Source organism: Myotis daubentonii, chromosome 3, assembly GCF_963259705.1.
Source record: "Myotis daubentonii chromosome 3, mMyoDau2.1, whole genome shotgun sequence".
Classification (NCBI taxonomy): domain Eukaryota; kingdom Metazoa; phylum Chordata; class Mammalia; order Chiroptera; family Vespertilionidae; genus Myotis; species Myotis daubentonii.
In genome coordinates, this window is record NC_081842.1 from 3519814 (window position 1) to 3540857 (window position 21044).

General features: G+C 57.2%; 1 protein-coding gene across 3 annotated transcripts in view; it reads left to right on the forward strand.

Annotated features, from left to right (window-relative positions):
- Positions 1–21044, forward strand: part of CHAF1B (chromatin assembly factor 1 subunit B) — a 158424-nt gene that overhangs the window by 9887 nt on the left and 127493 nt on the right. For 2 of the 3 annotated variants that reach the window (XM_059686424.1, XM_059686423.1), the window contains 9 exons: positions 981–1077; positions 3742–3826; positions 5131–5224; positions 6248–6317; positions 6610–6701; positions 8026–8179; positions 8364–8786; positions 10380–10468; positions 11194–11931. In XM_059686424.1, coding sequence (XP_059542407.1) covers positions 981–1077; positions 3742–3826; positions 5131–5224; positions 6248–6317; positions 6610–6701; positions 8026–8179; positions 8364–8786; positions 10380–10468; positions 11194–11327 — 1238 coding nt within the window. In that variant the 3' untranslated portion in view covers positions 11328–11931. Of the gene's footprint in view, positions 1–980; positions 1078–3741; positions 3827–5130; positions 5225–6247; positions 6318–6609; positions 6702–8025; positions 8180–8363; positions 8787–10379; positions 10469–11193; positions 11932–21044 lie in introns of those variants that run through there. The other variant, XR_009451738.1, reaches the window with a different exon arrangement.

Sequence of the window (21044 nt, forward strand, 5' to 3'; positions counted from 1 at the left end):
AATGGCAGAGGGCTGGGGGCATGGCAGAGGGCTGGGGGCATGGCAGAGGGCTGGGGGATGAATGGCAGAGGGCTGGGGGGAGTGAGCAGGGAAGGCACCTCAGAGAACTGGGTCCTGGTGCTCCTAGCATGGCCAAGGCTTCATGACTTCCTCTCTCTTCAGGTCGTCGTCTGGTTTTCCTTCTACCTCCCGCCCCCAGTCCCTGTCCATCCCTGCGAGTGCTGCTCGGGTTAAGGCCCTCTCGCTCACCTGGTCTACCCTCACCTCCTAACCAGGGGCACTCCCCATGTTCTTTTCAAAACCTCAGCTTTGCCCTGGCCAGTTTCTCAGTGGTTAGAGCATCGGCCTGCCGACCGAAGGGTCTCGGGTTCGATTCCAGTCAAGGGCACGTATCTGGGTTGCAGGCTCGATCCCCAGCCCCAGTGGGGGCACGTGTGGGAGGGAACTGGTGGATGTCTCTCACATCAGTGTTTCTGTCTGTCTCTCCCTAAAAAACCAATGGGAAAATACATGGGTGAGGATTAACAAACAAAACACCAAAAGCCCCCTCAGTTTCATCCTTACCACCAGGTCACTCCCTCTTGGTGCTCCTCTTAGCCGCACCGTGAGTGCCCGGGGCCTTTTCCTCGTCCAGGGCTCCTGTCGCCCACTCTCCTTCCTCCTCATCTTGTCAGTTTGGCCCTTTACCTTCTCCCTGGCAGTCCACAGCCACTGCCATGGCTCCCTCTCCCCGTGCGTCTGCTTAGTCCACCTCCTTTCCCTTCACTGGCCCTTCGCCCTGCCTGGTCCCGCCACCGGCTCTGAGCGCCTGGGGATGGGGCTGTGCAGGACCTGTGTGGCCCGGGTCTGACCCAGTGTTTGGGGCAGTCCCCCTGCCACCTGCTGAAGGCAGAACAGTGTCAGAACAATGATACTGACTGCAGTGTCCACGCTGGTGCGGGAGTAGGTTTTGGTTATGCTGTTGTGTGCTTCTCTCGTAGGACAGAAGATCTCGATTTTTAATGAACATAAAAGTTATGTACAAGGAGTTACCTGGGATCCTTTGGGCCAATATATTGCGACCCTGAGCTGTGATCGGTACGTGAGTATTGGACGAATTGTCTTTATATCTGTTTACTTAAAAATTTCTGCTGAGGTATTTTATCACAACTTAGACAGTATAAGCCATGGTTCTAGCTTTGGTTCTTTGAGTCTCAATTTCATAGAAAGAATTTGTTTTCTTATTCTTTCGACATAAGAAACATTGGAAACTAATCAGGGCAAGTGCCTTACACAAAGTTAGTACGTAGTAAGTCTATAGAATGGGTGGATGTCATAGGTTGATGCTCATCCACTGAGCCACGCCGGCCGGGCTAGGTGAATGAATGCAGAAAGAGCTTGGAATTAGATCTGAATTTCATGGGCAACTTTTAAAGAAAAGATCTTTTATGATAACTACTAGAGGTGGGGACCCTCGACCTGGCCTTCACCCTCTCACAATCTGGAACTCCTCGGGGATGTTGGAGAGCCGGTTTTGGCCCAATCCCCACAGGCCAGGCCGAGGGACCCCACCAGTGCACAAATCTGTGCACCGGGCCGCTAGTATGCATATAAGATCTTTGGTTAATCTCTTCCTGCCCTCCCCTTCCCCCTTTCCCTCTGAGATTCATTAGTCTGTTCCATGTTTCCATGCCTGTGGTTTCTGCTCCTGTGTTGAGTGTCTGCGCCCCTGGTGGTCAGTGCATGTCATAGCTGCCGGCCAATCAGCCTGTCGCTTAGGCTTTTATATATATAGACTAGAGGCCCAGTGCATGAAATTCGTGCACGGGGAGGGGGGGGGTCCCTCAGCCCGGCCTGCACCCCCTCCAATCTGGAATCCCTCTCGCAATCCAGGGCCACTGGCTCCTAATCGCTCACCTGCCTGCCTGCCTGATCGCCCCTAGCCACTTTCCCTTGCTGGCCTGATCACCCCTAACTGCTCTCCCCTGCTGGCCTGATCGCCCCTAACTGCTCTCCCCTGCCGGCCTTGGCCCCCGCCACTATGGCTTTATCCGGAAGGATGTCCGGTCTAATTAGCATATTATCCTTTTATTAGTATAGACTAGGGGCCCGGTGCACGAAATTCGTGCACTGGGTGTGTGTGTGTGTGTGTGGGGGAGTGTCCCTCATTCCAGCCTGCCCCTTCTCACATACTGGGAGCCCTCAGGCGTTGACCCCCATCACCCTCCAATCGCAGGATCGGCCCCTTGCCCAGGCCTGACGCCTCTGACAGAGGTGTCAGGCCTGGGCAGGGGACCCTCATTTCCCCCCATCACTGGTTCTGCCCCCAGCCCAGGCCTGATGCCTCTGGCCCAGGCATCAGGCCTGGGCAGGGGACCCCCAGACCCCTCCGATTGCTGGCTCTGCCCCTTGCCCAGGCCTGATGCCTCAGCCAGAGGCGTAGACCCCCATCACCCTCTGATCACCTGATCGGCCCCTTGCCCAGGCCTGACGCCTCCGCCAGAGGTGTCAGGCTTGGACAGGGGACCCCCATCTCCCCCCGATCACTGGCGCTGGCCCCCGCCCAGGCCTGAGGCCCCTGGCCCAGGAATCATGCCTGGGCAGGGGACCCCCATCTCCCTCTGATCGCTTGCTCCACCCCCCGCCCAAGCCTGACGCCTCTGACCCAGGCTTCAGGCCTGGGCAAGGGGACCATCATATCCCCCAATCCCCGGCTCCGCCCCCCGCCCAGGCCTGATGCCTCGGCCAGAGGAGTTGACCTTCATCACCCTCTGATCACCAATCACCGGATTGTCCCCTTGACCAGGCCTGAGGCCTCCGGCAGAGGTGTCAGGCCAGGGCAGGGGACCCCCAGCTCCCCACGGTTGCAGGCTCTGCCCCTGCCCAGGCCTAACGCCTCTGGCTGAGGCGTCCGGCTCGGGCAGCGGGGACCCGCAGCTGCAGCAGCCCCGCGATCGTGGGCTCCGCTTTAGGCCCAGGCAAGGGACCCCTAGCTCCCGGGACTGCCAGCTTCGACCATGCCCAGCTCCCATCGCTGGCTCCACCCCTACTTCCTGCTATCACTGGCCAGGGCGGCAAAGGCGCCTGATTCTCCGATCATGGCTGGGGGGCAGGTCCTGCCCCCCAGCTCTTAGCTCCCCCCTGGGTTTCTGATCACTGTCAGTGGCAGGGGGCTTCTTCCTGCTTTCCCTTTTGCCTCCCTGCATTGTGCCTACATATGCAAATTAACCGCCATCTTGTTGGCAGTTAACTGCCAATCATAGTTGGCAGTTAATTTGCATATAGCCCTGATTAGCCAATGAAAAGGGTATTGTCGTACGCCAATTACCATTTTTCTCTTTTATTAGTGTAGATGACTTAAGCAGAGGTACCAATGGTAGGGCTGGATATTGGTTTCCTTTTGTTGCCACTGCAGTGATTTTAAGGAGACTGTTTAATATAAAAGTAAACTCTCTTGTCCCTTTCGAAAGGAGGACCTACTGCCATGTTTACTGGTGAATCACATTGAGTTGTGTCCTTGGAACAAAGAATTTTTTTTAAATCAGGAGTTCCAGGCATCTTACTCATTAGTCAGAATGGCCCTTTTCAGTATTTAGCGACCGCTTTTCATCGTAGCAGGTCTCATCTCAGGCGCCCGGGAATGAGAGTACGTGGGGAGCTGGTGTGTGTTTCCCTTCACAGGCCGCCCTCCGTGTGGGTGACTGTTTCTGTGAGACAGCTCATTGGCCAGAAGAGCGAGACCGGACTTTCCTTTCCCTTTAGGACCCTGAGGGTGTACAGCACACAGAAGAAGCGCGTGGCTTTCAACGTCTCGAAGATGCTGGCGGGCGCGGGCGCCGAGGGAGAGGTAGGTAGGAGATGCCCGGGCTTTGCGTGGTAGCCGTGATGCAGTGGCGCGGAGGCAAGTCTGAGCTCCTCCGTGCCTTGCAGCTTAATCAGTCTCAGCGACACCTGAACCCCAGTGAGGGCTCCCCTCGGGCAGTCGGGGCCCGGCTAGTGTGGTGGGCCGGCCTGTCTGGCGCCAGGGGAGCCGATGATGGAGGCTAGTGATTTCCAACCAGGCTGCCCGTGGAGTCACCAGGAAAGCATTAAAAACTACGGGGGCCTGGCCACCCCAGAGCTGGGCTAACCCAGCCGGAGACCGGCAGGCCTCCGGATTCCGAGGTGTGGATTCGAGGTGTGGATTCCGAGGTGTGGATTCCGAGGTGTGGCGTGGGTGGGGCACGCTGGTTGGAGGATCCCAGCACAAGGTGCAGAGGCAGGTGGCAGTGCAGACAGCATCTTGGCAGGAAGGTGGGGGATCTGGGTGCAGAGAGCAGGGACCGGTCATCGGGCGGCTCAGGAACAGGAGGGGTTTCGCATTAGGAAGAAGTGGAGAATGAAGAGAGGTCCTAGTCCTGCAGGAATGGAGGCTGCGGAAGCAGGTGCTTCAGCAAAAGGGAGCCCGCCAATCGGTTATTGGCACAAAACAGGGACCGGGCGCCGTCCAGGCCTCGGGGGCAGGTGACGGCCGCGTGGGCCGTGGCTGGCGGTGCGGGTGGTCACGCGCTTTGGGAAGCGAGGGTGATGCTTCCCCGGGTTCCTGGAACTAACGCCCCGATGTACCTGAAGTGGGGGCGCACGCAGCCCTTCCCCAGGGAGCTCGAGAAGGGTGGTTCGGAAAGATCTGGCTGCCAGTTTAATGATCACTACATCCTTTTAACAAAGCATTTATTCAGGTGGAAATTCTGTTACACACGGACAGCAAGCAGAGGGCTCGGTCACCCTCTTGCTTTTTCCCAGTCTCATCCCCACACAAACCAGTTACTCACACACACGTGCACACCTCCCCCTGCGCACACGTGCACACACACGCACGCACACATGTGCACACACCCCTGCGCACACACGTGCACACCTCCCCCTGCGCACACGTGCACACACATGCACGCACACATGTGCACACACACCCCTGCGCACACGTGCACACACGAGCTTTCCTGAACAAAAGGGCGATCCGTTCGCGGCTGAGTACTCTCGCAGTCCCACGGGAGTATTGGATTGGTGATAGGTTGTTTCGGTTCTATTGATGCTCGTCATAATGAATGGTCGCCGGGAGGCAGCGGTGAGCCTGTCTGGGGGCTGGGGTGACGCTGCCGCTCTGTGCCTCAGGCCAGGAGTTACCGGATGTTTCACGACGACAGCATGAAGTCGTTCTTCCGGAGACTGAGCTTCACTCCCGACGGCTCCCTGCTGCTCACCCCAGGTGCGTGGAGCCGGGCCCGCGTGTCGCCTCCGGGAGTGCCAGTGTCACCTAGAAGGTGTGGGTTAGGATAAGGCGAAAACTGGAGAAAATATTAGAGGAGGGAACCCAAGGAGGGTGGGAGAGGGGGAAAAAGAAAGCGTTAGTTGCTGTGCAAGATCTCTTTCATGAGTAGTTGACTAAGAAAAGCAAAATAAGGAAAAGTCTAAATAACACCCCATTTTATAAAGTAAACTAAAGACCGCTATGTGTGTATATATGGTTGTCACGGTTACGTGAGTCTGGAGGGAAGGCAGGGCTGGCGAGGTGTTTGTCAGAGTGGATCCTGGGGGTGGAAGGATGGGGCGAGATGCTGCTGCCCTCCTGGTGGATACGCAGTGGTCGCATGTGAGAGAATGTGTGCGTGTGCGTGTGTGTGCGCGCGCGCATGCAGCAGAAGACAAGGAGACATGTCCAAGAGCAGCCGTGTCTGCAGGTCGCTCTCCGCCGGGTCTGGCTGTGCCAAGTGTGGCCTGGGGAGAGCCAAACTGTGTTGTTGGCAGCATCTAGAACACACTGTCTTTGCTTAGAGCAACTTAAAAAAAAAAAAAAATATATATATATATATATTGATATCAGAGAGTGGAGATGTCAGTGGGGCGGGCCAGAGCGGGTCAGCTCTGCAGGGCTGGGGTTTCGGCAGAGGGCTGGCTCCTGGCAGCTCCTGGCTCCGTCAGGCAGACGGGAAGAGGCCAGTCTCAGCCCTCGGACTGGACGGCAGCTGAGGTCGGGAAGCAGGCACAGAGCTTTATGTTCTCCTGCCCTGGCCTGGGCGTGGCTCCGGGCGGCTGTGCCCTCAGGTGAGAGGAAGGTGGGTGGAGCCAGTGTGAGGCTGAGCCCAGGTGTGCGGAAGGTTTGTATTTGTCCCGATCGATCGCACACACTGTCCAGGGAGTCCATCTCTCGGGAAAATGACTTTAAACCAGAATTGGCTGCCTTGGGTTTGCTGGTGGACAGTTTAATAACAGTGCCTCCCCTGCCTCCCAGCCGGATGCGTGGAGTCTGGCGAAAATGTAACCAACACCACGTACCTCTTCTCCAGGAAGAATCTGAAAAGGTGAGCGCCTGAAGGACTGCTTTTGTTGGGCATGGCCTCTCTAACCCAGCGGTTCTCAACCCGTGGGTCGCCACCCTTTTGGGGGTCAAACGACCCTTTCCAGGGGTTGCCTAAGACCATCGGAAAACACATACATAATTACATATTGATTTTGCGATTAATCACTATGTTTTAATTATGTTCAATTTGTAACACTGAAATTGGGGGTCACCACAACATGAGGAGCTGTATTAAAGGGTCGCTGCGTTAGGAAGGTTGAGAACCGCTGCTCTGACCCATGATTCGCCTCCAGGCCTGTGGCGCATCTCCCGTGTCCCGGAAAAGCCACGCTTGCTGTCCGCTGCTGCCCCGTCTACTTTGAGTTGAGGCCGGAGGCGGAAACAGGTACATCAGAACCCAGCGGTGTCTCCTGTCAGGCAGGCACCCGGGTGGGTGGGGTTTGGGTTTTAGTCGCGGAAAGGTGGGCATGTGGGTTTGGCTCAGTTTAGTTACCTGGAGGAGTTGGAACAGAGACTGATGTTACCAAACTGTGTGTTCGTGGTTGGCAGCATCCAGAGCACACTGTCTTTGCTTAGGGCGACCTAAAATATATGTACACATATATATACGTATATTTATTGATATCAGAGAGAGAGACATCAATGATGAGAGAATGATTGATCGGTTGCCTTCTGCACGCCCCCTACTGGGGATCAAGCCCACAACCCGGGCACGTGCCCTGACTGGGAATCGAACCGTGACCTCTTGGTTCCTGGGTTGATGCTCAACCACTGAGCCACACTGGCCGGGCATCTCTTTCCTGTTCTTGCTTGGGCCTCGGGTCGCTTCCCTGCCCGTGTGCACCGGCCAGTGCTCAGCTCAGACGACGGCCCCGCAGGTCCCTGCTGCAGCCTGGAGCCTCGCTCTAGTAGCCCTGCAGCTCAGGGCACGTGTGGGCACTGCCAGGTCCCCTCCCCCTGCTGGGCCTGGAGACCAGGCAGTGAGCTGAGGCTGCGGCAGCACATCACGCCTTTGCTCCCCGCCGCACGGGGGCCGCTGGCCTTCACTGCTGCTGGGCAGTCAGTGTCTTAAGAAGTCGGAGGCTAAATTGGGGCCCTGTTGCTCCGAGGCTGGAAGTGGGAGCTGTTTTTCACTCTCTAAGTCTCATCCGAATGAATATAATGAGCTGGAAAGAGCATGAAAACATCACTTGATACAATGTTTCCATGTGACCCTGTATTTCCTTATCAGAAATGCTCTTCCTTTTGCACCTCGGTGCCCGGGATTCTTGGATCCTGTCATGTGTCATTGGTTCACGCATAGTTCTCGTTCATTCCTGCATCTATATGTACAAAAGCCTAAACGACCGTTATTGCTGAATGACTGGAATGACCGGTCACTATGACGTGCACTGACCACCAGGGGCCAGACACTCAATCCAGGAACTGCCCCCTGGTGGTCAGGGCACTTCCACAGCCAACCTCCCTTGGCCGGCAGCCGGCCAACCTCCCGCGGTCCCTCTCCCCTCCTCCACCACCCCTGCATGAGTTCGTGCACCGGGCCTCTAGTTCGTATATAAAATAATAGGAAGACCTAAATTCCTTTGCACGTCATTAGAGGAATTACATCCCAGATGTCCCGGGGAGAGGGCTCGTGGCGGGGGTGGGTGGTTCCTGCGGGAGCCTGGCTGGTGCTGGTGTCACTGTCCTTCCCGCCCCGTGTCCTGCAGACGGGCCGGCCCCGGGGCCGCTGGTGCGCCTGCCCTACCGCCTGGTGTTCGCCGTGGCTTCCGAGGACTCCGTGCTCTTCTACGACACCCAGCAGCTCTTCCCTTTCGGCTACGTGTCCAACATCCACTACCACACCCTGAGCGACATCTCCTGGTGAGCGGCCGGGCCGGGCGGGCCGGGAAGGGGGCGCGGCAGCGCACAGACGGGGTCTCGGCCGCGTTTTCCCTGCAGAGGACGCTGCGACCTGGCCTGACTTCGTTTCTAACTACAGTGAGAGCGGGACGAGGGCCGCAGACTTGGTAAAACTTAACCCTTTTCTCCTGCTCTGGGGACAAAGGTCCAGCGATGGGGCCTTCCTGGCCATTTCCTCCACCGATGGCTACTGCTCCTTCGTGACGTTTGAGAAGGGTGAGCTTGGAGCACCTTTCAAAGGGAAGCCGGATCTGAGCACGAGAACTCCTGAGACAGCGAAGAAAACCAAGCATCAGACCCAACAGGAGTCCTCGCCGGGACCCCGGCTGGGGGAGGGCACCCCCGCCAGCAGAATCCCAGACCCCGGCAGCCCCTGCCCAGCACCCGCTCCGGGGAAGCCGTCCGCAGCCCCAGCGCCCAAGGACTCGCCCTCCACGGCTGCCACCGCCAGGGGCGCGGCGCCCAGGCCCTCGGAGGAGAAGAGCCCGCCCAGCAGTCAGACCCCAAAAGCGCCCCCGCCCCGGAGGGTCACCCTGCACACCCTGCAGGCCTGGAGCAAGACACCCCGGTAAGGACCGGATGGAGGTGCCAGGGTCCCTGTCAGCAGGCGAAGTGCCGGCAGCACGACTCTGCTGCTCCAGAGTTTTCTTTCTTTAAAATATGTTTTTATTGATTTCAGGGAGGAAGGGAGAGGGAGAGAGAAACATCAGTGATGGGAGGGAATCATTGGTTGGCTGCCTCCTGCATGCCCCCTGCTGGGGATCAGGCCTACAAGCTGGGCATGTGCCAGGGCCCTTCAGCCCAAGGGCCGATGCTCTAGCCACTGAACCACACCAGCCAGGGCTCCAGAGGTTTCTTAACCTCATTCCGAGCGCCCCCTCCTGGCTCACACACCTGCGGGGGTCCCCACTTCCTACCTGTGGCACAGGTGTGGCTCCACCCGCAGGCCGGGACTGTCCGCGGTCACTCCCCTTCCCGGTGCCTTCCTCTCCAGCCCAACCCGGAAAGCCCGGCCCCCAGAGCACACCCGGCCCGGGGCCTCTGACCCACCCTTCTCCGGACGCCCGGACACTGCTCCCCGGGACACTCGTGTCTTCCATCAGCCCTTCTCTCTGTCACACGTCACGTTCGGGCCGGGGTTTCGTTTCTGCTGTTCCCCGTGAGGTGTAAGCCCTCTGGCCCAGCACAGTGGCGGGCACTGTGCCATGGTGGGCGCCTTGAGGCATCTTGCCGCCAGCAGACGGCGCCTGGTGAGCTGGGAGTCTGTCGGCCGGCAGAGCATCCCGGTGGCGCAGTGGTGTGTGCCCCAGTTCTCATCAGGCAGCCGCAGATCGGCCCGAGGTCCCGCCGCCGCTGCAGAGAGGACCGCGCCCGCCCCTGACCCCCTGACCCCCAGCCCCCAGCAGCTGTGCTGCCCGGTTTCCTCCCTGGACGTCCGGGAAGTTACCTCCCGGCTCCATCTGCTGCCTGCTCACCGGTGCCCCACCTCCCGGCCTTCTAGACAGACTGCACCCTCTGTCTAGAGCAGACTCCTGGGGGCCGCTGGGCCGGGGGTGGGGGTGACAGAAGGTGCTGGAAGCACTGGGGCGGCTCTCTGCTGTGCTCACTCACATGACTTCGCTGGTGGGCCCACTGCGGGGTTTAGGGGTGTCCGGCCCCGAGTCGGGTCTCTGCAGACCGGCGATGCTTGGTTTCTCTTCTGTGTGTTTTCGGGGTGGAGGGAAGGTGTTCTGTGAGATATTTGGGGTATTTACGTTTTCCCCACTTAGTGTCTTGCAAGCTTTTTGCAGTTGTTAATTTTGAAAAAGCAATAGTTGTTGGACATTGAGGTTGTGGGTTTTAGAAAGAACGGCCTGTAGGGGAAGCCTTCTGAGCAGGGCTGGGCGCACGCTGGTGGCCGGCTGAGGGGTAAGCTGGCGTCAGAGTGGTGGTGATGTCAGGGCTATGGCGACGTCGGGGCTGTGGTGATGTCAGCATGGTGGTGACGCCACGTGACCAGCGTGATCCCTGGTCACTAAGCCCGCGGGCGCGTCTCCGTGCATATAAACGCCTTGTGTGACATGACCAGCTGCTACCTCAGGCGCCTCTGGGTGGTTTTGGAATGTGCTGTCAGACACAGTTCCTACCACAGGATTCACATGCGCCCTTCCCTTCTAATCAGGAGAGTGACCGTGATGCCCTTGAAGACGGACGCCCCGAATTCTGCACCAGACGGTGTGGTTTCCGCCCCGCCCACGGAGGTCCAGCCAGGTGAGGGATCTGGTCCTGGTTCCATGTCCTCGAGGGCAGAATATCTTCCCTTTTGTTCTTTTGGAAATGAACGTCCGCTAATTTTACGTCGGTTCTGAGAAAGCAAGGATGCACCTGACCTGGCCCCCCCCTGCAGACTCACTGGCCTGTTTATTCTCGGGGTTCCCGGGAACACAGGGGCCTGGGTGCTGCCAGCAGGGGGTGCTGGGGTGCCTCTCGGCCTCGGCGCTGCTCACACGCTGGGCAGGTCAAGCTTGGTGGTGGGGCTGTCCTGTGTGGCAGGGTGTTCATTAGCACCCCCAGATGTTCCCGTCCCCTCCTGACACTCTAACCTGTCACCAGCTCGCCCGCTGTCCTGGGAGGCACAGTGGCCCCTGGGGTTGAGATCCACTGGTGTAGACTCTCCATTCTAGGCACATAGGACTTTGCTAGGCAGTTTACTCCTTGTCTGGGCACAGAATTTTAAAATATATATATTTTTATTGATTTCAGAGAGGAAGGGAGAGGGAGAGAAAGATAGAAACATCAGTGATGAGAGAGAAGCATCGATCAGCTGCCTTCTGCACGCCCCACACGGGACCAAGCCTGCAACCCGGGCCTGTGCCCTGACCAGAATCGAACCCTTCAGTCCGCAGGCCAATGCTCTCTTCATTGAGCCAGACCAGCCAGGGCCAGGATGTGTTGCGTAGCATCAGCTCTTAACTTAAGTCTTGCTTACTTGGCAGCCTTGTCGGTGAACGTTTCAGAGCCGCCTGGAGACGTGCAGGTCAGCCCCCCGGAGAGGAAGCGGCCCAGGCCCTCAGAGGACAGAGGCGGCGCCCAGGGGCAGGAGCCGGGGGGAGACCTGGCTTCTGCTTGAAGGCTGCACGGCCGGGGACTCCCATCGCTCGGGGAAGGGCCGACGACCCCAGGTCGGGGCGTCAGAGGAGCCTGGCGGGCCCCCAACCTGATTCCTGGACCAAGCTGCACGTGGCCGGCGTCCCCCAGCGAAGGGCCTGCTCCTGCCCTCGCGTGAGTTTGCCTGAGACGCGGACATGTCAGCGGCCCAGCCCCCCCGACGCGTTTCTGGAGCTGGACCCGCCGAACATTACCCGGTGTGAACACCCGTCGCTCCTCCCTGGAGCCCTGCGGAAGTGAGACCCTCACGGGGGCTGGTGAATGCCGGGTGTTCGAATGGTTATTAGATTTCCCTTGTACACAGTGGGTTAACCTTCGGCAGTTTGTTCTATTTGCGTTACGATTTTAAAGGTAATAGTGCTCGTTCTAAACAGTCAGTAAACCGGCGTGAAGGGGAAAAGCAGTTGGGGTAGGGAGCTTCGTCCTCCCACCCCTCTCTGGCATAGAGACTGTTTTATTCTTTTTAAGGAGAGAGGTGAGATTTTACTTGAGATACAATTTGGTATCCAAATAGGTTAACTTTTTAGGTTGATTTTTCAAAGAAGAAAAAGTAACTTAGTGGTTTACGCCTGTGCCTCTGCTTTCTCCGTCCAGGGTGAGGGTGGGAGGGTGAGGGCAGGGGTGGGGTGGGGGTGACAGGTCTCTGTTTCTGCTGGGAAGACTGAAGTGGGGCTGTGGCTGCAAGAGGCACGGGATGGGTGCCCAGCGGCGGCCCACACGTGGCAGGTGGCACCCCGCTGAGGAGCTGGCGCTGAGAAGAGCTGTCACCGGGAATGTCCGGCAGGGCCTGATGCCTGTCACTTTGGCGTGATGGGAGGAGGAGAGGTCTCCGTGGGGATGGGAGAGGAGAGGTCTCCGTGGGGATGGGAGGAGGAGAGGTCTCCGTGGGGATGGGGGGGAAGAGGCCCCCGTGGGGATGGGAGAGGAGAGGCCCCCGTGGGGATGGGAGAGGAGAGGTCTCCATGGGGATGGGGGAGGAGAGGTCTCCGTGGGGATGGGAGAGGAGAGGCCCCCGTGGGGATGGGAGGAGGAGAGGTCTCCGTGGAGATGTTCTGTCCGGAAAGCTTTCTGCTGCTCTCTGCTTCATCGGACGGATGGGATGGGAGAGCTCGTCCGGACTCCAGGCTGAAGGGGTGACGGGCAGGTGTGCTGCTCGCTCTCAGGGGAAAGGTTGCCTTCAGCGTCCCATGGCTGGTGGGTCCCGCGTTCTCGGGGGCACCCCGTGGAGGAGCACATGTGGTCCTCACGTCTGTATTTGCAGAAGGTGCTGGGGTCCAACCCCAGCAGGTCCAGGGGTTCCCAAAGGCGTAGACGGAGTCGGCGAAGAAGGAATGACACGGAGACAGTGTTCAGTTGATCAGCAGCCTAGCCAGGATCTCCAGCCAGGATCTCCAGCCAAGTTCTGGTCTGGATCTCCAGAGAGGTTCTGCTTAGGATCTCCAGAGAGGTTCTGTCCAGGTTTTCCAGTCAGGTTCAGTCACCAGGTTCTAGTCAGGCTCTCCTGCCAATCTCCGCAGTCAGGTTCAGTCCAGGATCCCCTGCCATGCTCTCTTGCCAGGCTCCGCCTCCAGGCTCCGAGGCCAGTCCCTGTCCAGGATCCTCCGGCATGCTCTCTCCAGAGAAGTTCTTCTGTCTCTAGAGAATGTTCTGTGTAGGTTCTGTGCCTAGGCTCTGTCTCTCCTGGTCCTGTCTTCCAAGCCCTATGACTTGCTGTCTTGTTACATCTGTATTTATACCAGTTGATTCAATCCTATCAATCTCTATTACAAAGGTTAGGGCATTTCTTATCTCCATTCCAGGGAGTAAAGATTATGTAGCTTAAGCATGATTGTTCGTAGTTAAAGTGATTAATTACCCGCCTGGCACTTAGTTGAGGGGTTTTATTCCCTCCCTAACTTCAGGGGAAAATTCCTACTTGGGGAAACAACCTTTCTCAGAGAGGAGACCTTGGTTAAAACACATAGTGCCAAGAAGGTGAGCAAACATTTTAAGAACAGTATGCCACATATGCCAGGTCCCTTGAAACAGCAAGCATGGACCAGCTCCCGGCAGGAGGAATGGACGGTGCGGCACCTGCAGCTGAGGGACCTGTTTGTAGGTGGGACTCCTTGCCGCTCACGGCCACCTGGGACGAGAATGACCGTGTCTCAGGCAAAGCCCAGGCGGAACCGTGTCCCGCCCCCACCGCCTGTCCCCACCGCTGGTCACTGGGAGCCTTCGGCACGGCCCGCTGCGGCCCCGCCGTGCCCTCCGGTGGCCGCATGGGTAGGACTCAGTGCGGGTCTGGCCGGACGGGGTTGGTCGTCTGGCGCAGTGTGGCTGGTCTCCGGCGGCCCTTCCGCGGGTGGGAGTCCCTGCTGCTAGGTGGCCAGGAGCAGGTGCGGTTGGGCAGACATCTGGGAGGACCCGACTGTGTCCCCGGAGCCTGGGAGTGTGATGGGGCCAGGGCCTGCCCCCCTCCCACCCCCCCGCAGCCTGTGTCTGAAGGAGGAAAGCCGTGGGGCTGTGGGGGCAGCGAGGGTGAAGCTGCCACACACACGGGCCCCACAGGGTGGGGGCCCCAGGGGGTGACCGGGCCTGGGCCACCAGGAAGGGCCTCAAGCAGGGGTCCACGAGGACGGGCACCTCAGCGGAGGTCAGGGTGGCCCCCCCCTCCTGCCCCCTCGAAAGCATATCTGCTGTGACCAGTGCGTGGGCCCTTCCTACCAAAACTGTGCCGGTCCTGGGCTCGGAAAGCTTCAAGGAGCGGGGAGCGTGGCGCCCACCCTCGAGCCTGGGGTCCCGGGGCTCCCGCAGCTCCCCTCTGTGTTACTTTGCTGTGTTTCGATCAGCTCACTCCCACCTGGTGCATGTGTGTGTCCGTCTGTCTGTCTGTGTCTTAGAGACAGACAGACCTCGGACAGATCAACTCCATCTGAAGGTCGTTTACAGCTCCAAACACTTGGACCTCGCCCCTTCACAGGACAGAGATGAGAGGGGGTTAATTGGTTGTGGATAAGCCAGATCCGCTTCCCTCCGTGCACACGCACGCACATGCACACACGTGTACACATGCGCCTCTGCACTCTTGTGGCCGCTAGGTGGCACTGTCCCCACAGAATCTGCCCAGGAGTAGGGTGTCCTGTGTTTGAAGGCTCTGCAGGCTGCTCAGCACCTCCTCCTCCTCCTCCTCCTCCTCCTCCTCCTCCGAGGGGGTCTGTATCCTCGTCAGCCTCGGCCGGCGTGGCCCTGGCCGTGGCCGCAGCCCCTGGTGGCCACACCTGGAGGGCAGTCCTGCCTGCGTCAGCACCGACATGGGCAGCAGAGGGTGCTCATGGGGTCCCCTGTAGAGCCCTATTTCCCCCCAAGTTTTGGCTCTGAGGGGCCTGTGCAGCAGCAGTATCGTCCCTTTAAGAGCTGTGGAAACAAATGCTCAGTAATGGTGTGGGGTCGATGCCACCTGCTCTTTTTTAAAAATATTTTTAAAATATTAAAACTGATTTTAGAGCGAGGAAGGAAGGGGGAGAGAAACATCAACCGGCTGCTGTGAGCACTCACTTCACAGCCCGGCATGTGCCCTGACCATGCAGGGGACCTTCCCGTGCAGGGGACGGTGCCCAGCCACCTGCCAGCGGCCAGGGCCCGCCCTCTCCTTAACACTCAGAACGACCCACTGTCTCCCACAGAACGTGCCAGAACGTGCTCTGGGAAAGGCATTTCCAGGCCGTAACACGTCTGGAATAACTCGGGGTGGGGTCCCTCCGCCCTCGGCCAGCTCCCTGGGCAGGTCTGAGAACCGCATGCTCGGGGGGGGATGGGCGGGGGTGGGGGGGAGGGTGGAGTCGCTGGGTCAGCCTCCAGGCCTGCCCTTCCCCCACAGCCCCTCTTCCCTCTCCGCCTCCTCCCAGCCGCAGCACCCCTCACCAGTGGGGTTTTACAAATAAAACAACATAAACCCGGCTCCCGTCAGGGCTCTGTCCAGGCCCCGTAACCAGCTATGGGCGAGGGAGACACCAGCCAGGCCATGCCCTTAACGGACACTCAGGGGCAGTCAGCGCTGAACTGGTTGGCGAGATGTCAAATCTGGAGGATGCATCTGACAGGCTGTGCTCGGAGTTTACTAATTTCATGAAAAATATCTGTAATCTGCTGCCCAAGAGAGGCAAGATCTCGAAGGAAACCTTGCCGCCTGCTGCAGGGTCACTGCTCCCACCTGAAGTTATAGGAAGGGGTTGGTGCTGTCTTTGGAGCCAGTCCCACAGCTGGTTCCACACTGTTCCAGCGAAGTGATGAATTTCAGTTCCTAGTGGAGTGAGTACTCGAGTAAGTCACTAGGGGGCGACAGTGCCAACCCTTAATTCTACTGTCAAATTTATTAACTAAGTTTATGTATTTTTAATGATAGGATATTAAACCCCATTGTTATGAAAGTATTTGCAATACATTTTTCTGTTTATTCCTTTCTATATAATTAAATGCTATTTATTTATTTTGAATTTTTTTAAAAAAATATATTTTATTGATTTTTTACAGAGAGGAAGGGAGAGAGATAGAGAGTCAGAAACATCAATGAAAGAGAAACATCGATCAGCTGCCTCCTGCACATCTCCTACTGGGGGTGTGCCCGCAACCCAGGTACATGCCGTTGACTGGAATCGAACCCGGGACCCTTCAGTCTGCAGGCCAACGCTCTACCACTGAGCCAAACCGGTTTCGGCTATTTTGAAATTTTTAAAAATAATTCTTTATTGTTGAAAGTATTACATATGTCCCTCCCCCCCCTTGACCCCCTCCAGCTATTAAATGCTATTTTGTCATCCCGATGAGTTATGAATCCACATCATATTCTGAATCAGAGCACTCCAGAGAACGTCACATACATGTAGCTAGGAGGGAAAGGTGTCTGTGCTCAGTGTAGTCAAAGGTAGAATGAGTTTGAAGAAGCTAACCTCAAAAAGCTAACCCCCTTTATTAATTTTTAAATTAATTAGCAACAAATATATCCACTGTGCCTCATGACCATACAAAGATACATGCACTAAGGTTTGCTGCAATATTTTGAGATGGAAAACAAGACTGGAAGTCATCTGTCTACCAGCAGGTGGACCGAATGACAATACGACTGTGCAGGGGTGACATGCGGCGGCTGGCTAGACCTATGTGGGCTGCTGGGCCGCAGTGTGGAGGGTGGGTTGTGGGAGAAATGGCAGTGAAGGGCTCCTGCAATAGTCTAGGCTGGGGTGGGCCTGGGCCAGAACACTGGCACTGGGAAGAGAGGGGTGGGCACATGTGAGTGATTTGAGATTAAGATGGCAATGCAGCCTGGCCGGTGTGGCTCAGTGGTTGAGCATTGACCTATGAGCAAGCAGGTCACAGTTCAATTCCTGGTTAGGGCACATGCCCGGGTTTCGGACTCGATCCCCAGCGTGGGGTGTGCAGGAGGCAGCCGATCCATGATTCTTATTGATGTTCCTATCCCTCTCACTTTCTGAAATCAATTGAAATATATATATTTAAAATGACAAGTACAGTACGGAGGTCAGAAGGAAGAAACGTCCAGTGTAAGCTAAGTCTGGGGTGTGGTGTACAGCTTGGTGACTGTGGTTAACTACCGAACCGTGTATTTGAACGTTGCTAAGAGAGTAGATTTAAAAGTTTTCATCACGAGAACAAAGTTAACACCCATCCGCACGCAGTTACTAAACTGAAGGTGGGTGTCGTTTCGCAGATCTACATCTGCAGATCGGCATGTCGTACGATGAATGGGCACCATTATGTCAGCTACATCTCAGACTGGAAACCAGACGGCAGCTGCAGGATTCCGACTCGTTGCTGTAGCAGCTGTGGTGGCTGGACTCTTGATGGGAGACCTGGCATCACGGTTGGGGGGGTCCTAGGATCTGAGCCTCGGAGCGGGAAGCAGCCAGGCGGGCGGGTGGCTCATGTCTGCCCCATTTCCCGTAACCCAGAAGGGGGGACCGAGGGCCACACTCGTGTGCAAGGGCAGATGCCGGATTTGCTTCCAGGAAAACAGCCCCAGGGCTGGTCTCCTTCCCTGCACCCCCAGTTCTGCCCTATAACCCACCCCCTCCTCATGCAGGGACACTGCGTCGCTGCTTCCTCTCACTCCACCTCCGCTGGAACCCTTCCAGCGACGGGGGCGGCCAGTTCTCCCAGGAGTGTTGTCACCCCAGCTCTGTGTGTCCCCTGAGCCACACATGTGGCCTGCACCCCCTTTCCAGCATTTCAGATGATCCCACCCCCCTCCATCCGGGGCTTTCTCTTGCAGGCTGAACGCGCTGCAGGGAGGGCAGGGCCTCGTGGGAGTCGCCAGACCACAGCCCCGCCTGGGGTGGCCAGGCTCTGCCCGTGAGTCACCGCTGGTTCTCACCCCGAAGGCCAGGGCCTCGGCCTCGCGGGCTCCTGCTTCCTGGCCGATGACGCAGACCGAAGAAACAGCCTGGCAGCCTGAGCAAAAGGCAAGACCCAGACGGTGCTGGGAGAAATGGACTATAAGCCGGGGCGTGGGGGCGAGGCCGGGGCACCCACATGCTCTGCCACCCGCCTGCGTGGCCTTTGCTTGTCTGGGTCGCTGTCGTGTGCTTGCTGACCCGTCATCCATCTTCCCCTCTAGGCTCCATCCACTTACCACCTGCTGACCCATCACCCACCACCCTCCTAGTCACCCATCTTGCCCTCCCGGCTCCATCCACTTACCACCAGCTACCCGCTGACACATCGCCCACCATCCACACCCTCACCCACCCTCCAGCCCATTATCCATCCCTGCGCCTGGGGCTGCTCAGGTGCCCGTTGGCACTAATGTTGAGGCAGGAGCAGTAGTTGGCTTGGGGCAGTTCTCATTTCTTAAAAAAATGTATTTTTATTGATTTCAGAGAGGAAGGGAAAGGGAGAGAGAAATAGAAACACCAATGGTGAGAGAATCATTGATTGGCTGCCTCCTGCACGCCCCACACTGGGGATTGAGCCCACAACCCGGGCATGTGCCCTGACTGGGAATCGAACTGTGACCTCCCGGTTCATAGGTCGATGCTAAACCACTGAGCCACGCCGGCCAGGCCAGGTCAGTTCTCATTTGAGGTCCCCTAAGGCAGTGATGGCGAACCTTTTGAGCTCGGCGTGTCAGCATTTTGAAAAACCCTAACTTAACTCTGGTGCCGTGTCACATATAGAAATGTTTTGATATTTGCAACCATAGTAAAACAAAGACTTATATTTTTGATATTTATTTTATATATTTAAATGCCGTTTAACAAAGAAAAATCAACCCAAAAAATGAGTTCGCGTGTCACCTCTGACACGCGTGTCATAGGTTCGCCATCACTGCCCTAAGGTGAGGCTACACGCATTCAAAACAAGGAGATTTCTGAGGTTCCCCTGCGGGCCTCACAGGTTTGGGGCGAGGAGGGCCCTGGCCCAGCCGCAGCTCTGCTTCTCCCAACATCGGCCGGTGGATCTGTCCGCGCCCCCGGATTCTGGGCTAGGACCTCTCCCACCCTCAGAGAGATGGCATCTCACGGGCCCGTGGAGCTGCTCCCGGCACCCCCCTTCCCCTGGCCCCCCAGGTGGAGCCGCCATGTGGAGAGTTGCCCGGGAGTCAGAGCTGCTCTGTCCAGCGCCCTCCTCGGAGGAAATCTGAGCCCGTGTCTGAGTCCCCCTGAGCCACCAGCTGCTGTTGCGGGTCCGGCCCGAGACTCAGGACCTGCCGGCAGAGGCTGAGCCTCCGGGCACAGACGCTGCTTCGGGGGCTCCCCGCCCCACAGCTCACGCAGGCTGGGGGGGCGCTGGCCGCGTGCCGGAGCCGGGAGCGGACGGGCCATTTCCTCGGTGCCTGGACATAAGGATGAGGCACCTGGGGTTTCACTGGCACCCGCTCCGCTCATCCCGGGAGAGTCCGTGCCAAGCAGACGCCATGGCTCAGGGCAGGGGTTCAAGGGTCCGAGTCCCAGCGAGAGGGGACAGGGCTCTCCCTGCGGGGCCTCCGCGGCGCCCCAACACCTTCCAGGCTCAGCGCCAGCTGCTCGATGCTAGTCCTCTGGCCCCAAACGAGCTGTTTCCCAAACTCAAAAGCACCTCGCAGGAGGGTTGCCTGCTCGCCCGGGCAGGTCCGGTTCCTCCCGCCCAGCGGCCCCGCATCCCGCCACACCCCATGGCCTTGCTGGGTCCCTGTGGAGAACAGTGTTTTTGAGATAAAACGCAGGGCAGCGAGAGGAAGTAGCTGATCTCATGGTTCACAGGTTGGTGCTCACTCTTTTCTTTTTCTTTTTTTAAAAATGTATTTTTATTGAGTTTTACAGAGAGGGATAGAGAGTTAGAAACATCGATGAGAGAGAAACATCGATCAGCTGCCTCCTGCACACCCCCCACTGGGGATGTGCCGGTAACCAAGGTACATGCCCTTGACCGGAATCGAACCTGGGACCCTTCAGTCCGCAGGCCGACGCTCTGTCCACTGAGCCAAACCGGTTAGGGCCACCCTTTTCTTTAAAAAGTAATCAAGTTATTTTGTGGGCTTTCTACTTTGTTTTTCAAAAACAAACTAAATCTTGAGTTTGTTATCAATTCTTCTGTCTCCCCGCCCGCCCCCCCCCCCACCCCTTCCTGCTTTTTGTTAATCCTCACCCAAGGATATTTGTTTCTGTTGATTTTTTTTAGAGAGAATGGAAGGGAGGGAAGGAGGGAGGGGGAGAGGTAGAGGTAGAGAGAGAGACACATCGATGTGAGAGAGACACACCTATTGGTTGCCTCCTGCACGTGCCCTGGCTGGGGCCGGGGATCGAACCTGCCCCTGCCGGGCACTCCCTCCTGGAACCCTCTCCCTCGGACCCAGGACCCCAAGGCCCCTGTCTGCTCGCTGCTTGGTCTGTGCATCTCTCTGCTCTTCCCTCCCGGACCCAGGTCGCTGCCCTGGACTTCCTTCCTTTCCTTGCCTGGTGATTTCATCTAGTCTAAGATTTTAAAAAAATTTTTAAATATATTTTTATTGATTTCAGGGGCAGGTACATGTCCTCGACCAGACACTCTAACCACTGAGCCACCGGCCAGGGCTCCCACCTTGTTTTCGTTAGGTTTTGCGTTAGTTTTTCTCCGTTTCCCCCTCGGATGCTCGGTTCGTGTTCGCAGACCGCGTTTAAGGATATGACCATTACATTGCCTTCAGCTGTGACCCCACCCCACAGGGTCTGATATATAATATCCTCATTATTGTAATTTCCCAGATCAACTGCTGTTCTAGTTTGATTTCCTCTTTGAAACAAGAAAAAAACAGAGGTTGCTTTTTTTCATTTCCGACGGGTTGGGTATTAATTTTTTTGTTTGCTTCGACTTTATTATTTTTAGTTTTATTGTAGCTTTAGAAGGTGGTTTCTATTTCAGTTCCTGGGATTTATTGGGGTTTGCTTTGTGATCTAATATGTTATGAAACTGTGCAAGTCCTCCTCGTGTTTGAAAAGACCCTGCCTGTGTTTTCTCTGTCTGTTCAGAGCACGGTATTAGATGTGCTTGTGTGAGGTCAGCCTTGCTCGTCCTGCATCTCTTTCCTGCTTTCGCGTCTGACTTGATAGGGACGGAGCGAAGGAGCGGGGGTCTCACTGTTACTGCGCTTCTGCCGGTTCCCCAGGTCGCGGGTGATGCCTTTACATCGTACGTTATAACAGTCATCACGACGCAGTGGCCCTGG